The sequence below is a fragment of the Mirounga leonina genome, unplaced genomic scaffold (assembly GCF_011800145.1).
Source record: "Mirounga leonina isolate KUSES-001 unplaced genomic scaffold, KU_Mleo_1.0 Mir_94, whole genome shotgun sequence".
In the NCBI taxonomy this organism is placed as follows: domain Eukaryota; kingdom Metazoa; phylum Chordata; class Mammalia; order Carnivora; family Phocidae; genus Mirounga; species Mirounga leonina.
The window spans coordinates 58,724,907-58,737,962 of record NW_023270855.1 but is presented as its reverse complement, the minus strand read 5'-3'; the positions used below and the strand labels follow the sequence as shown (position 1 = coordinate 58,737,962).

General features: G+C 61.7%; 2 protein-coding genes across 2 annotated transcripts; both read left to right on the top strand.

Annotated features, from left to right (window-relative positions):
- The first annotated feature begins 43 nt into the window (after positions 1 to 43).
- CDC34 (cell division cycle 34, ubiqiutin conjugating enzyme) lies at positions 44 to 7,781 on the top strand. Its single transcript, XM_034996839.1, has 5 exons — positions 44 to 255; positions 3,076 to 3,162; positions 3,292 to 3,389; positions 4,187 to 4,321; positions 7,208 to 7,781. Exons 1-5 carry the CDS (start codon positions 79 to 81, stop codon positions 7,419 to 7,421), a joined length of 711 nt encoding a protein of 236 aa, XP_034852730.1. The 5' UTR covers positions 44 to 78; the 3' UTR covers positions 7,422 to 7,781.
- A 2,529-nt stretch (positions 7,782 to 10,310) lies between these two features.
- LOC118005865 lies at positions 10,311 to 12,706 on the top strand. The gene is given in 3 exon segments (XM_034998198.1): positions 10,311 to 10,450; positions 11,564 to 11,891; positions 12,008 to 12,706. Coding segments are annotated over 3 exon segments (1,167 nt in total).
- Positions 12,707 to 13,056: the final 350 nt, after the last annotated feature.

Here is a 13,056-nt window from a genome sequence, read left to right as displayed (position 1 = left end):
CCTCCACCGGCTCCTCCTGCAGCCCCTTGAGCTCGAGCAGCAGCGCCCCCGACCCCGGGCCCCGCCGCCGCCGCCGCCATGGCCCGGCCGCTGGTGCCCAGCTCGCAAAAGGCGCTGCTGCTCGAGCTCAAGGGGCTGCAGGAGGAGCCGGTGGAGGGCTTCCGGGTGACCCTGGTGGACGAGGGTGACCTGTACAACTGGGAGGTGGCCATCTTCGGGCCCCCCAACACCTACTACGAGGGCGGCTACTTCAAGGTGAGCCGGCGGCTCGCGGTCCCGGTTCCCGCCGGGCCCCTCTCCTCTCGGCGGTCTCCGTCTCTGTCCGTCCGGCCGCTGTGAAGCAGCTTCAGCCCGCGCGTTCCCAGCCCGTCTCGGAGGGCCCCAGAGAGGAGCCCCGGGGGCGCTGCCTGTGGCTGTGGGGCCCCTGCTCGCCCCAGCCCGGCCCAGGCCCTCGGCTGCCTTCCCCGCCCCCTGCCCGGAGGAGACAAAGAGCCTCCCCGGGCCCAGCAAGCCCTATTGTTGGGGAGCGTGGGGTTGGGGGAGAGGGAGGGAGGCCGGGCGGGGGGGCCTGCCCCGCCACTTGCTGGGGCTCAACAAAGGCCCGGATGGGGCCTTGCCAGCTGGGGCTGCTTGGAGAGCGGCCACCCTTCTCGATAGCAGCGGGCCGGGCCTCTTGGCTTCGTCCGAGCTTTACGTAACCTGTTCTCTCGGGAGGGTTGGGGCAGGGCTCGTCGCTACCGCCGTGCGCTTCGTCTGGGGAGCCACACCGCAGAGAGCGCCTGCTGGACCCCGGGCCCCTCGCTCACCCCAGCGGCTTTCCCCCGGTTCCGCCGCCGGGCAGGTGGCCCCTTGGAGCTCAGATCTCACCCTCTGGGCCGTTTTTCTGTCCCCCGGTAGTTTCGTCCGGAGCAGTTCTCGTTTGTAGCTGCTGGGAGCAGGGAGGGGCTGCTGTCCCTGGGACTGGCTGGGTTTCCGACTAGTGTGACAAAGGACTGGAGCCAGGACCCAGGCAGCTTTCTTGGCCTCACCGTCAGAGCCCAGACGTGGCCTCGGAAGGCCTCTTCTCAGATTGCAGGGCTGTGCTCTGAGCCACAGGCACAGGGCAAGGGGTCTCCCTGCATGAGAGGTGGGGAATGAGCCCTGGGCCCAGGAACAGCCCCCGCCCCGCCCCGCCCCGCCCCTGCCTGCCTGCCTGCCTGCCTGCCAAGAGGCTGCGCAGCCCTGCCAGGTTCTGCCTGGCTGAGGCCTGCTGGGGAGCAGCAACCACAGCGAGACCAGGCTGTGGGGGAGGGGCAGGGGATGCTCCTGGGACAGATGTCTGTGTTTGCACTTTCGCTGACGTTTTAGTTGAGCCTGCTCAGTGGCCGTGAGGGAGCAGCCTGGTCAGCTGGGGGTGATTCCTGCGTTGAGGTTCCCTTGGTGCTGGGGTGGGATCGGGATGAGTGTGGGCAGCCCTGGCCTGGCTTCCGCATCAGGAACCCGGCCTCTGACACGCAGGGAATGGATTTGGGGTTGATCACCTAACGGGTTAACTAGGGCCCTCCCCCGGCCTCTCTTGTCTGCTTCGGGCTGTAAGGAGAAGGGCTCCACTCACACCCAGGGTGATGGAGCCCACCCTGAGACCAGGCAGGCCAGGACTCTAAGTGAGGTTGCACGTCTGACTTTTGCCCACGAATGGTTGCAGGGATTGTGGGTAGATCCTCCAGGCTGGCATTGGGGGGATCATCCCATGTTTCTAGAGAAGGGACTGCCAGATTTCAAACACATTTGCCACAGGTCCTGTCCTCCACAAAGTCAGCGGGCCCCGGGGTGGTCACCCACTGAGGTCCTCCTGTCTAGGTGGGGCTGGGCGGGGAGAGGAAGTGTGGAAATGCACGCTGGGAAGCACCTGAGGGCCATCATCACTTCCCAGCCAGTTCCCACAGCGTCTTCCTTGCCAGCCTGGCCACCTAAGCCATAGTGAGCTCTTAGGCAATGCAACATACAGAAAGGGGTGCCAGAGAGGAGCATTTGAGGAGCCTCCTCCCAGCTTATCGCTGTGTGTCCTTGGGCAAGGTGCTTTCCTTCTCTGAGCCTCGGTTGGCTCAGCAGTGAAGTCCTCTCCAGGGATGCTTGAAAGAGTATGCAGTGGGACTTGGTGGGTGCTGGGGTGCTGGGGAGGCCTCAGCAGGCCGCACCTGTTCTCAGGGCCATCACTTAGAAATCTGTAGGGCAGGTTCCGAGTTCTAGGTGTGCTCTGCAGTCACCAGCAAGTTACCTGCCTTCTGGGCCTCAGCACGGTCACCCCAGAACAGAGGGACTTCTCCTAAATGCCCGGAATGCCCCCTGCCCAGGAGGGTGACTTTCCAAAGATGGGCCTAGGGGAGCTGCGGCGCAGGTGCCCAGCTCTGGCTCCCAGCACACAGGCTCGCCCCCGAGAGCCTGGAGTGCCGCCAGGCATCCCGATGTCTGGGACTGGGGCTTAAACAAGCAAACGAAGCTCCTTCACCGCTGAGGCCTGAGCAGCTCTGTCACCTGGGCAGGTGGCCCTCCCCATCTGTCCCATGACCTTCCTGTCTGCCTTCCTGGCCCCCCGTAATGGACACTTGTGGGCAGAGAGCCTGTCCATCCAGCGCTGACTCATCTCCTCCCACAGGGCCCGGCCCAAAGAGGTGTCGGGAGTGATTGCTGAGTGAACACACGTCTATTTTAATCTTCCCCACAACCTGGAAACTGAGGCTGGGGAGTCCACCACCGACCATGCTGGGGGTGCCCAGCGTCCAGGACCCTGCCAGCCCGGAGCAGTGTGCTGGCCTGAACCCGCCGTGCTCCCTGGGGCCCAGCTCCTGGTCCCTCCCACAGGTCTGCGCTGAGACGGGCCTTAGAGTTGCTCCTCAGCAGCAGGGTAGGGGCCCAGATCAGCTCAGATGACCCCAAATAGTCCTAGGAGGCCCTTGAGGGGCGCGTGTGACGGGCAGGGTCCAGGCGGCCCTCTTGTGGTGGGTGTGTCTGTCCTGATTGACATCCTTGTTTGAGCGTTCGTGGGCACAGTCCCCAAGCATTGGCTGAGCCCTCCTGCCCTCTGCCCCTCCCCAGGCACGCCTCAAGTTCCCCATCGACTATCCGTACTCCCCACCGGCCTTCCGATTCCTGACCAAGATGTGGCACCCCAACATCTATGAGGTGAGTCCACCAGGCATGCCCCTCCCAGCCTCTCCATATTGGGGCTGGGGGGTGGGGGGAGACACTGCGCCGCCTGATGAGAGTGGGGAGTGGTGTGGGCACTGACCCCTCTTTCCTGTCCCCACACAGACGGGGGACGTATGCATCTCTATCCTCCACCCCCCGGTCGATGACCCCCAGAGTGGGGAGCTGCCCTCAGAGCGGTGGAACCCCACCCAGAACGTCAGGTGAGACTAGACCAGGCCCTGTTTGAGGGGCTGCTCAGCAGATGGACCCTGTCCCCCAGCAGCATTCCTGACTTTGCTCCTGTGGGGCTTCCTGAGGCCTGGCCAGGCCTGGAGACACAGATATGGGAGGACACATGTCTGTTGCTCTCGATTCCCTGCAGTACTGTGAAATCCGTGGAAACTGGCCTCCTGCCAGGATGCTGGGGGCCCCAAAGACCCTCTCCTCTCATTTCCTAATACCCCATGCCCCACCATCGGGAACAGCCACTGGGAATCTCGAGTCCATATTTTCTGTCCCACAGTCCCTCCGCCTATCCCTGGGGTCTCCCCTCCTGCCTCAGTCCTCTCACAGAGCCCAGTCACCTCCGTCTCAGGACTGAGCCGCCTAAGTGGGCTGGCCTCCCTGCCTCCTGGCCTGCACATCTTTAGTCCAGCCCAAGCCATAAAAGTTGGTGGCACGGAGGGACCCACTTGCCTACAGGATGCCTTGGGGACAGGGACATGTGGAACGAAGGTGGTCCTGGCTTCAGCTGCCCACACGTGTCTTGTCCCAGGGCCTGGGCTGGCGGGCGGGGCGAAGCGGGGGATGGGCTAGGAGTCGGCCCCTGCCATCCTAGGGGCCTGAGACAAAAACCAGCAGCACCAAATGTCGCCTGCAGGGTTGGGGGCCAGGGGGGCCCCTGGGCAGTTGCTGGCCTCTGGGTATCCCCACGAATGCTCTGGCACTAGGCCCAGCTCCTTGGGGGGGGGGTGTGGCCAGAGAGTACCCTGCACCCGCTGACTCCACGCTCCCCCAGGACTATCCTGCTGAGCGTCATCTCGCTCCTCAACGAGCCTAACACCTTCTCCCCGGCCAACGTGGATGCCTCTGTGATGTACAGGAAGTGGAAAGAGAGCAAAGGCAAGGACCGGGAGTACACAGACATCATCAGGTGAGGCCCTCGCGCCTGGGGTGTGCTCACGGGCAGTGGTCCCAGGAGGGAGACCCAGTCACTGGCCAATGCACTGGGTGCCCCCCACCCCGCTTTTTGTAAGAGAATGGGTGTTATTTTTCTTTGTCACACTGTGAGGTACCCCAGTCATGCAAGCACATGGTCCGTGTGTCTACCACACGTGTGTAGCTTATCGAGTCTGAACCGTGTGATATGGCGGTGTCCGTGCCTTCCAAGCACACGTGGTCAGGCCTAATGGCGTGCGCGTTCTCGAGCCCCCGAGCATCCACCACCAAGCTTGAACAAGGTCTTACCACAGTGCTTTCGCTTTGTGACTGAAACACGGTGACACTCGGCATGGTCTTACCCCGTTCTGGCAGCCTGGCCTCCTGCTTACCCCGTGACGAGTATCCAGCAGATGGGGGGTGGTTTGCTTGCTGAGTGAGGTGGTCCGTAACAAGTCCTTCCTGGACTGGCTCCTGGCTCCTGCCCTCAACTTCGTTTTCATGCTTTCTCTCCTGGGGGGAATTTATTTTTCACATATCACACTGTATCTTTTCCACGTCATGACTTGCTGTGAACATTATTTGCATTTGTAATTTTGAAACTTAGAATTATTCCCTAAAGACAGAAAATGATCACAATATTGGTGTGTTTAGAAAACCACTTCTTTTCTAAAAAATAGATTTTTTTTCTTGGTTTTACAAGCAGCGTGTCGTGTAGGGATTGGTCCGAACTAACCGTCCAGCTCTCGTCTTGGTCGTTTCCAGTGCTCCCCACTTAGGAATAAGTGGGTGACCATCCCTGGAAAGAAATCCTTTTACAGAACGGATGCTGCACCATGCAGGTGCCAGACCAGGGTGGGAACGTGCTTTAAGGCCCAGGATAGACAAGCTGTCCACTCAGGCCCCAGAGCTGCTTGACCTCCTTTTCTCTCTCTCTTGTTCTGTTGCATTGTGTGAGCTGCTCTGTGTCCATTGTCCATTGTTACTTTGTAATGTGGTTCACAGATTTGTTCATGACCATCTTAACCCTTCATGAGGTTTTTTCCAAAAACTCTTTGTCGTTTACCTTTTACCTAGAAAGAGGAGTAAGGTCTGCGTGTAGCTGCAGTTCGACCCCGCCATGAGAGGTCTAGTGTCCCAGAGAGGTGGGGACGGTGTCCACGCCAGCATCCACGTGAACGTTCAGAACGTTGGCTTGTTTGCCAGAAACTGGCAACGACCCTGGCGTACGTCCGCGCGGCAGCGAAGGGCACGTCCGTGGCTGTCGGGGAGGTGGGACTTAAGAGGCACAGCAGAACCTCCGGGGAGAGGGGGCGGCGTCACGGGACATACGTGGCTCAGAACTCACCGCTGTGCACTTCAGTCTGGCGTAGTTCATGCAGATAAAGCTACAGAAGCTCACGTTGGGTGAGGAGGTGATGCGTTCGTGACAGCGAAGTGAATGTTCAAGGAGAAACGAAAAGGAAGCCCTGTGATTTTCCTAGGTCACCTGACAGTTACTGTTTTTTGTGTGGCCTTGCAGACACCCGCCCCTGAGACTTCCCCGCGGCCTGGCCTTCCGTGGCGGCTGCTCTGCCTGACCTTGGAGGCCCGTCTGCGGAGAGAGAGAGGGAGAGAGAGAGACACACACACAGAGAGACACACACACACACACCTCCCCCGCTTGTCAGTGCTCCTGTCGTCTGTGGCCCCCTGGTTCCCTGTCCTCCAGGTGCACCTGGATGGCAGGGTGTCGTCACCCCCCCCCCCCCCGCCGCCGTCTGCTCTGCAGTAATCCTCTCTGCTGATTTTAGCTCCCTTTTCTCAGAGTGAAACCACGTCCACTTTCTTCCATGGATCTGGCCCGTTTTTGTTGGTTCTGTAGTGTTTTATGTGAGCAGAATCTGTGAACAATTTCTGCAGTGTGGCTTGTGTGACCCGAGTGCATTTTACCCCCCCCAACACCACACACACGGCGCCAAGGTGATCCCTGTGCCTGCAGGGCGGCCCCTTCCCACGTTTCCTCGTCCCGTTGTCCCAGGAAGTCTGTCCCCCGAGGCTGGGCGGTCACGGCTTTTGGTTTGTGCAGTTGAGGAGCAGCAGAGCTGGCTGTTGCCGCAGGGAATGCATGTCCCCGGAGTTGCGCTATGAGCCTCAGGTGCTGCCCTGCGGGACCCTCCCTGCAGGGCTCAGCACCTGGGGAGGGTCCTGCCCACGCGGCCCGCTCCGCGCCCCAGTTCTTTTCCCAGCCACCTCCCACGTGGCACCAGAATTAAAACCAGACTGTTTTTATCCCTTAAGACACTCCCTGTGGGGCCGCTCACAGGCGCCCACGTGAGGGAGGCTGTGATGCGTGCTTCTGCCCACCCCCCGCCCCCCGCCAAGCCGTGGTCCCCGCATGCTCTGCCGGTGGGTGCCTTTAGAGGACGCGTTGTCCGTGGTCCTGCAGGGTGTCTCTTCCGGGGGTGCTTTGTGCTGAGACGTCGGGCTCTAGGTGGGAGCACCCCCACCTTGGGAGCCGTGCGCTGCGCTGGGTATGAGCCCTTGGCGTCCGCAGCCCCGTTTCCTCCTCCTGTGGGCCATGCTGGTCCGTGCCCTGCCCCCCAACCAGCCCGTCCCTCCATGTGTGCTGGGCGCCACGCTGGCCCGGGCACCGAACACAAGAGCGGGGAGTCCCGGCCGGAGTCCTAACCCTGCCGCCCCTGCTGCCAAATCTCTGCTATCTCAGGCAGGGCCGAACGCCTCACAGAAGCGCTTGTCTCTGGTCCTTAGCGTCCCCCTGTGCCGTGGGCCCTGCTCTGCCTGGCTCTGCCCTGGGGCATCTGAGCTGCTATGCGTTGGGCTCCTGGCATGGGACCCCGGCGGGGACAGAGCCGTAACCTGCAGGCCCTCTCCCCCCCAGGAAGCAGGTCCTGGGGACCAAGGTGGACGCGGAGCGGGACGGCGTGAAGGTGCCCACCACGCTGGCCGAGTACTGTGTGAAGACCAAGGCCCCGGCGCCTGACGAGGGCTCGGACCTCTTCTACGATGACTACTACGAGGACGGCGAGCCCGAGGCCGAGGCCGACAGCTGCTTCGGGGACGACGAGGACGACTCTGGCAACGAGGAGTCCTGACACCGCGACCCCGAGAATAAACTTACAGATTTTACCTCAGCAGGCCCGGACTCTGTGGCTCCGAGACTGCCTCGCGGGAGGGGTGCTGCCTGGCCCCTTGGGTGGTCTCTTCTCGGGGTCGCCCTCCTTCCCCGCGTGCGTCCTGGGTCCTCTGCTTCCGAGGGGAGGGCCGCTCGCCCTGTCCTCCCTCCCTGGGCGGCGGGGGCCTGAGGGACCCGGACCCCCGCTCGTCCGCGGCTCCTGCTGGCTGGAGCCAGAGACTTGGGCTCCCAGCTCATGTGTGGACGGATTCACTTGTGGTCACCTCTTCTCTGCTTTGGTTTGTTTGGAATCTAAATAAAACGACTTTATGAGAAGCTAGAGAACCAAGCTCTTCTTGGCCTCCCCAAAGGACTGCAGAGAACGGTTTGTCACCAGGCCCCTGGATGCCCGCGGTGCCCAGGTGCCTGTGGCCCTGCATGCCAGGCGCAGGGGGTGTGCCCGCAAGCGTCCCAGGAGATGCGGTGGGGGCACCGCAGGGATCTGGGGTCTGGGCAGAAGGATGGCATGTGCTAACACGCCCTGGCGGCCTGGGGCCAGACACCTGTTGCTGGCCCACCCCCACCCCACGGGGCCTCGGGGTGGTAAGTCTTCCCCGTGATGACCATCGGGCCCCTGGCGGCCCCTCTGCAGCCACGGCACCCCAAGGGGTTCTGCGTCATGCTGCTGTGCCCCAGGCCTTGTGGCTTCATTTTCGTGTAACTGACAAGTCCAGAGTGGCCCAGATTCAGGATCAGGTGGCGGCGGCGGGACGAGGCCCCCCATGGGTCAGACGGGTGCACGCCTGGCCTGACCAGTCACCGCAGCTGGGCCTGGCGGACCCCGTGCGGGAGGGGGATGGGCAGAAGGGGCCGGGACATCCAGGGTGAACCTGGTCAGACCCTCACGGAGGCCTGCACGCCAGGGCCTCTCCCCTGCCCACAGCCCTGTGAACACAGCTCTCTCTGAGCCTCCGTGGTCTGGTGGCCTCCTAACGTGGAAGGTTTCACGCACTCATCTTAGTTTCTGGCTTTTCTTCAACCCAGAGGGCTGGAAGTGCCGGACCAGCGAGGGGCCCCTCGGGACGGGACTCGCAGCTGGTGTTCTCAGCTGATGTGAGTAGTCTGGCCTGTGACAGCCACGCCTGTTCCCCTCCCCCCGCTCCTAATTTGGGCCTCGGGGCCCCGGGGGGTCCAGATCGTGAGTGGGGGCTGGGGCTGGGTTTCCCGTGAATCCACCATGTGGCTGGCACCCTGCACTAGGGGACCCTGGTGCCGCTTAGGAAGGGGACGGGCACAGTGGGGTGTCTTGTCCCTGCTCTGCCCTGTCTGGCCCGGAGGTGTCTTCAGCATCCTCCCCTGGGCTCCACGGACCCAGCGCCCATGGGTGGCCCCCGCCCCCCCCGCTGCTCGGGCTTCCTCACGGCATGGTGGCTTGGACTCCAGGATGAGGGGCCGCAAGCAAGGCCATTTCCACCCATGCAGATGTCACACCACCGTTTCTACACAAGATCGGACACAGGCGTGCCTGAGCCCGGCCAGACCTGAGAGGAGGGGACCCGGACCCCACCTCTTGAGGGGAGTCATGTTCCCCCTCGGACCGTCCCCCCCACAACTGCCTCACACCCCAGATCCGACAGTGGCATCTGAGGCCTCAGTTCAAATCCTGTAACCTGTCCGTGGACAAGCGGCATCAACGATCCTCAGCATTGGAAGCGGCAAGAGAAAGACCGCGTTGCCCAGTTACATATAAAATTCAGATAAATCGTTTTTACTATATACTATACAGTATACATACGTATCCTGTGCAGTATTTGGGGCCCACTTTTCAGTGTTTGTCGTTGATCTGAAATTCCAAGCACCCTCTGTCTAGATGCTCGGTGAGGGCCTACGTCCTGGGGTGGTTACAGTTAAACTGGACAGGACATGTGAACACACTTTTTTTTTTTTTTTTTAATATTTTATTTATTTATTTGACAGAGACACAGCAAGAGAGGGAACACAAGCAGGGGGAGTGGGAGAGGGAGAAGCAGGCTTCCCGCCGAGCAGGGAGCCTGACGCGGGGCTCGATCCCAGGACCCCGGGATCGTGACCTGAGCCGAAGGCAGACGCTTAAGAACTGAGCCTCTCAGGTGCCCCGTGAACACACTTTAAATACTAATTTCTCTTGAACTCATCCCTGGCCTGACACACCTCCTGGGTGAAGACAGGACTCCTGGCCTCCCTTGCCAGACGCCACCAAATGAGAAAATGGGTGGTAACATGTTTCCAGAGTCCCCGCACCTGGATGAGTTCATCGGTCTGTGTGATCAATTGGTTTTAGCCACCTCTCCTTTATAATGACCCCTTCAGTGGCAAAGGGCAAAATAAACTGACTCAAGCCAACCGGAATTTCACTGCTTCTGTGAGCGAAAGGCCATGGTTTCAGGCATAGCTGGATCCAGGCACGGGTTCTGTCCAGACTCTGTCTCCCCCGGCCTGTGGTCAGAGAGTAACAGCTCCAAAGATGTCCATGCCCTACTCCTGGGATCTGTCTCTGACAATTAGAAAAGGCAAGGAAGAGGTTCTGCCCTGGAGTCTCTGGAGGAGCCAGCCCTGCCCACAGCAGGACTCTGGCCGCCTGAGGCCTGTTCCCTCCCTTTGGCCCCCAGCACTGTGGAAGAATAAGCTTGTGTGGTCTCGGGTGCTGAATGTGCGCTAAGTTGCTAATCCGGGACAGCTGCACGGCTCAGCTTTCTCTGAGTGACCCTCCTCCTCAGGGGGCTCCTCTCCCTTGGGACCAGCCAGGCGGACACACTAATCACTCCACGTCCCGCAGAGTAAGAGCTGCTCTGGAAGAGCTCCGTGGAAGAGGTCAGACACCCTGAGCACCATGGCGACCCCACTTCCCCCTGCCAGGGCCTGTGCACAGGTGAGAGCCAGAGTGCGATGGCGACTGTCTCCGCCCATCAACCTGAACCTCCCAGGAGGTGGGGTGGTCATGTCAGGGGTCCGGGGCCTCTCGCTGCTGCGGTAGGAAGGTCACGGCAGGGCGTGGGGCACCCAGCCCTGACCTGGCTCTCTCCCCAGGAGGTGACAGCACTTTGAGATGCACGTCACGGGGTTGTAAGCATGCCCCCCGCTCCTTCCGCCACGTGGTCTCCTGCACCTGTGTGGGGCTGGGGTGCAGGCCTTGTACACCCACCGTGGGTGCTGACGGCTGCCAGGCCCAGCCGTGAGGGACCCCGCCCTGCTCTGCCACCCCAAGGGGGCGGGTAGGTCCTTAGAGATGTAAGCCGGTTGTGGGGCCGTGGGAGGCTGCAGGGGATCCCTGGGGAAGGGCTACTGACTACGACAAATGCCTTTCCGCTGGACAGAGCTGGGTGTCTTGTGACACCTGGCCATGGGGCTAGAGCTGGCTCACGAGGGTGGCATGGTCATCACCAGCAGGAAGCTGGCCCTTGATGCCCTGGTGGAGCCACCACATAAACCCATCCTGGAGCTGGCTGGCCATAAAGGCCCCAGATGAAGCTGGTGAGGTGACCGAAAGGGATCTTTCAGGCACAGCTCGCTTCAGGTGCTCACGTGGGGCCCTCAGGAGCCTGCCTGCCTCTCAGCTCTGCTGTCTTGCCCCTCAGCCACATGATCAGGAAAACTTTCCCACATGGTGGAAGGACGGGCACCCTGGGCCCCGTGGAAAGAGCTTGCTTCTCCACATTTACGAGGATCGGTGCTGATGGGCCCAGCGTCTGAACCAGTCACTGGATTGCAGGGGCTGCAGCCAGGGGGTTGGCATTTTTGGACGCACATTCTGAGTCTGGGGCAGTGGTGGGAATAGAGGAGGACTGGCCAGAGAGGAGCCGGTGGAGGGGCCGTGGCCCACACCCTGACCCCGCTGCCCACACGACGGCCGCTGAGGCTGGGGCAGGGGCTCCCACGCTTGGAGACCCCAGCCTTGCCTTCTGCATCAGGGCAGTTGCCCAGCATCCCACACGGAAGCTGGCTCCTAGTCTGGAGAACCACCTCCAGAGGCTCAAGGTGCTGGGGGCAGCCAGGAGGAGTAATAGCTTGCACCCCAGGTCCCCATCCTCCACTGCTCCCCTCCCCGCACCCCTCCACTGACCTGCCCCTTCCTGTCACCTGCAGCAGGAACCCCGGCTCCTGGCCTGGCTCTGGTGGCAGGACCAACACGGTGCAGCATGACAGGCTGGGGGCTGACCCCCTGGCCAGGGCGCTTCGGGAGCTGGGCCCGCAGATGCCGGACATACAGACCTGCAACAAGGCTCGCTTCTGGCCCGGCAACATCACTCCCTGCAAGGTGCAGGAGCACCAGTGGGGAGGGCTGGGGCAGCCTGGCCTGGCAGCAGGACATCAGCCCGTGGCGGGGGCCCACCGGACAAGCTCCCTATTTTCCCTTCTCTGGGTGGTCCTGGAGGTGGACACTAGCATTAGCCCATTTCTCAGATGCAGAAACTGAGGCACAGAGAGGTTAAGTAAGCTGCCCAGAGTCACACGGGCCATGGTGAAGCTGGGGTTTGAACTCAAGTGCCAATGATCGCGGCACGGATGCAGCATGTGCAAAGGCCCTAGAACAGGAAGGAGCAGCAAAGCGCGTCAGAAGGGCATGAGGAAGGATGTGGGGAGTCATGGGACAGGCCCCTGTGGCCCTGGGGGCTGGGTCTGTGCCCTGGAGTCAGGGCCCCTCCAGCGGGCACAGGGGGTGACCTGTGTTCTGTAGCTTCCGGCAGGGAACTCAGGGGGGCCCTGGTGTAGGGCAGAGGTCGGCTGGCTAGAGTCCTGTCCTTCGGCTCTAAGGTCAAACCTCCCAGGCCCCTGCTCTGGCCCCTCGTGTCCTGTCTCAGTGAGGTCACCAGCCACTGTGGCCCCAGCCTCAGACCTGGCACCCCGGGGACGACCCTACTCCCTTGCCTGGCAGAACCCTCCCCTGCAGGGTGGTGGGGGCGGGGGGGAAGGATTGTAATAAACCATATGGGCCTGTGTGGACTCCGACCCCACTTCTGTTCCACACGGGCCAGTTTCCCTACTGATGAAGCAGGTTGCACTTTTAAGACTGTTCGTGGAGTCCAGCTAAAGTCAAGGACCAGCTTCGCCCAAGGCAGGCTCCAGGAAGGGGCCCCAGGGACCCGGGCAGAGGTGCGTCAGCCGGCGCTGGGCCCGGGGCAGCCGCTGCATTGTGCAGGCCTGCAGGGAGGCGGGGCGCTGGGGCGTGGGGTGTGGAGACAACAGCGATACTCCAGTATCATCTTCTTCCTCTTATTTTTTTGGTAACATCTTTATTGAGATAGAATTTACATGCTTGCTGCCTAATTCAGGGGGTGTTAGTACATTCACAGGGTTGTGCAACCAGCACCTCGAGAACATTCCATCACCTTAGAAGGAAACCCCGTCTCCATCAGCTATCACCTCTCCCCCCTCCCCAGCCCTGGCCCCCACGAGCCCCCTTCCCGTCCGCAGATGAGCCTGTTCTGTGCGTGTCACCCACGTGGACTCACCCCGCGTGGCCTTCCGTGTCCGGGTCCCTCCCTGAGCGTCCCCGCCCCCATCAACGGTCACTCCCCACCTTCTCCCCCACCCCCCACCCCCCGAGCCCCCTTCCCGTCCGCGGATGAGCCTGTTCT

Bases quoted from the DNA above. Each gene is read 5' to 3' on its own strand.
- CDC34 (XM_034996839.1), top strand. From the start codon at position 79: ATGGCCCGGCCGCTGGTGCCCAGCTCGCAAAAGGCGCTGCTGCTCGAG. The intron at 256-3,075 runs GTGAGCCGGCGG...GCCCCTCCCCAG, and splicing joins ACGAGGGCGGCTACTTCAAG to GCACGCCTCAAGTTCCCCAT. The intron at 3,390-4,186 runs GTGAGACTAGAC...ACGCTCCCCCAG, and splicing joins AACCCCACCCAGAACGTCAG to GACTATCCTGCTGAGCGTCA.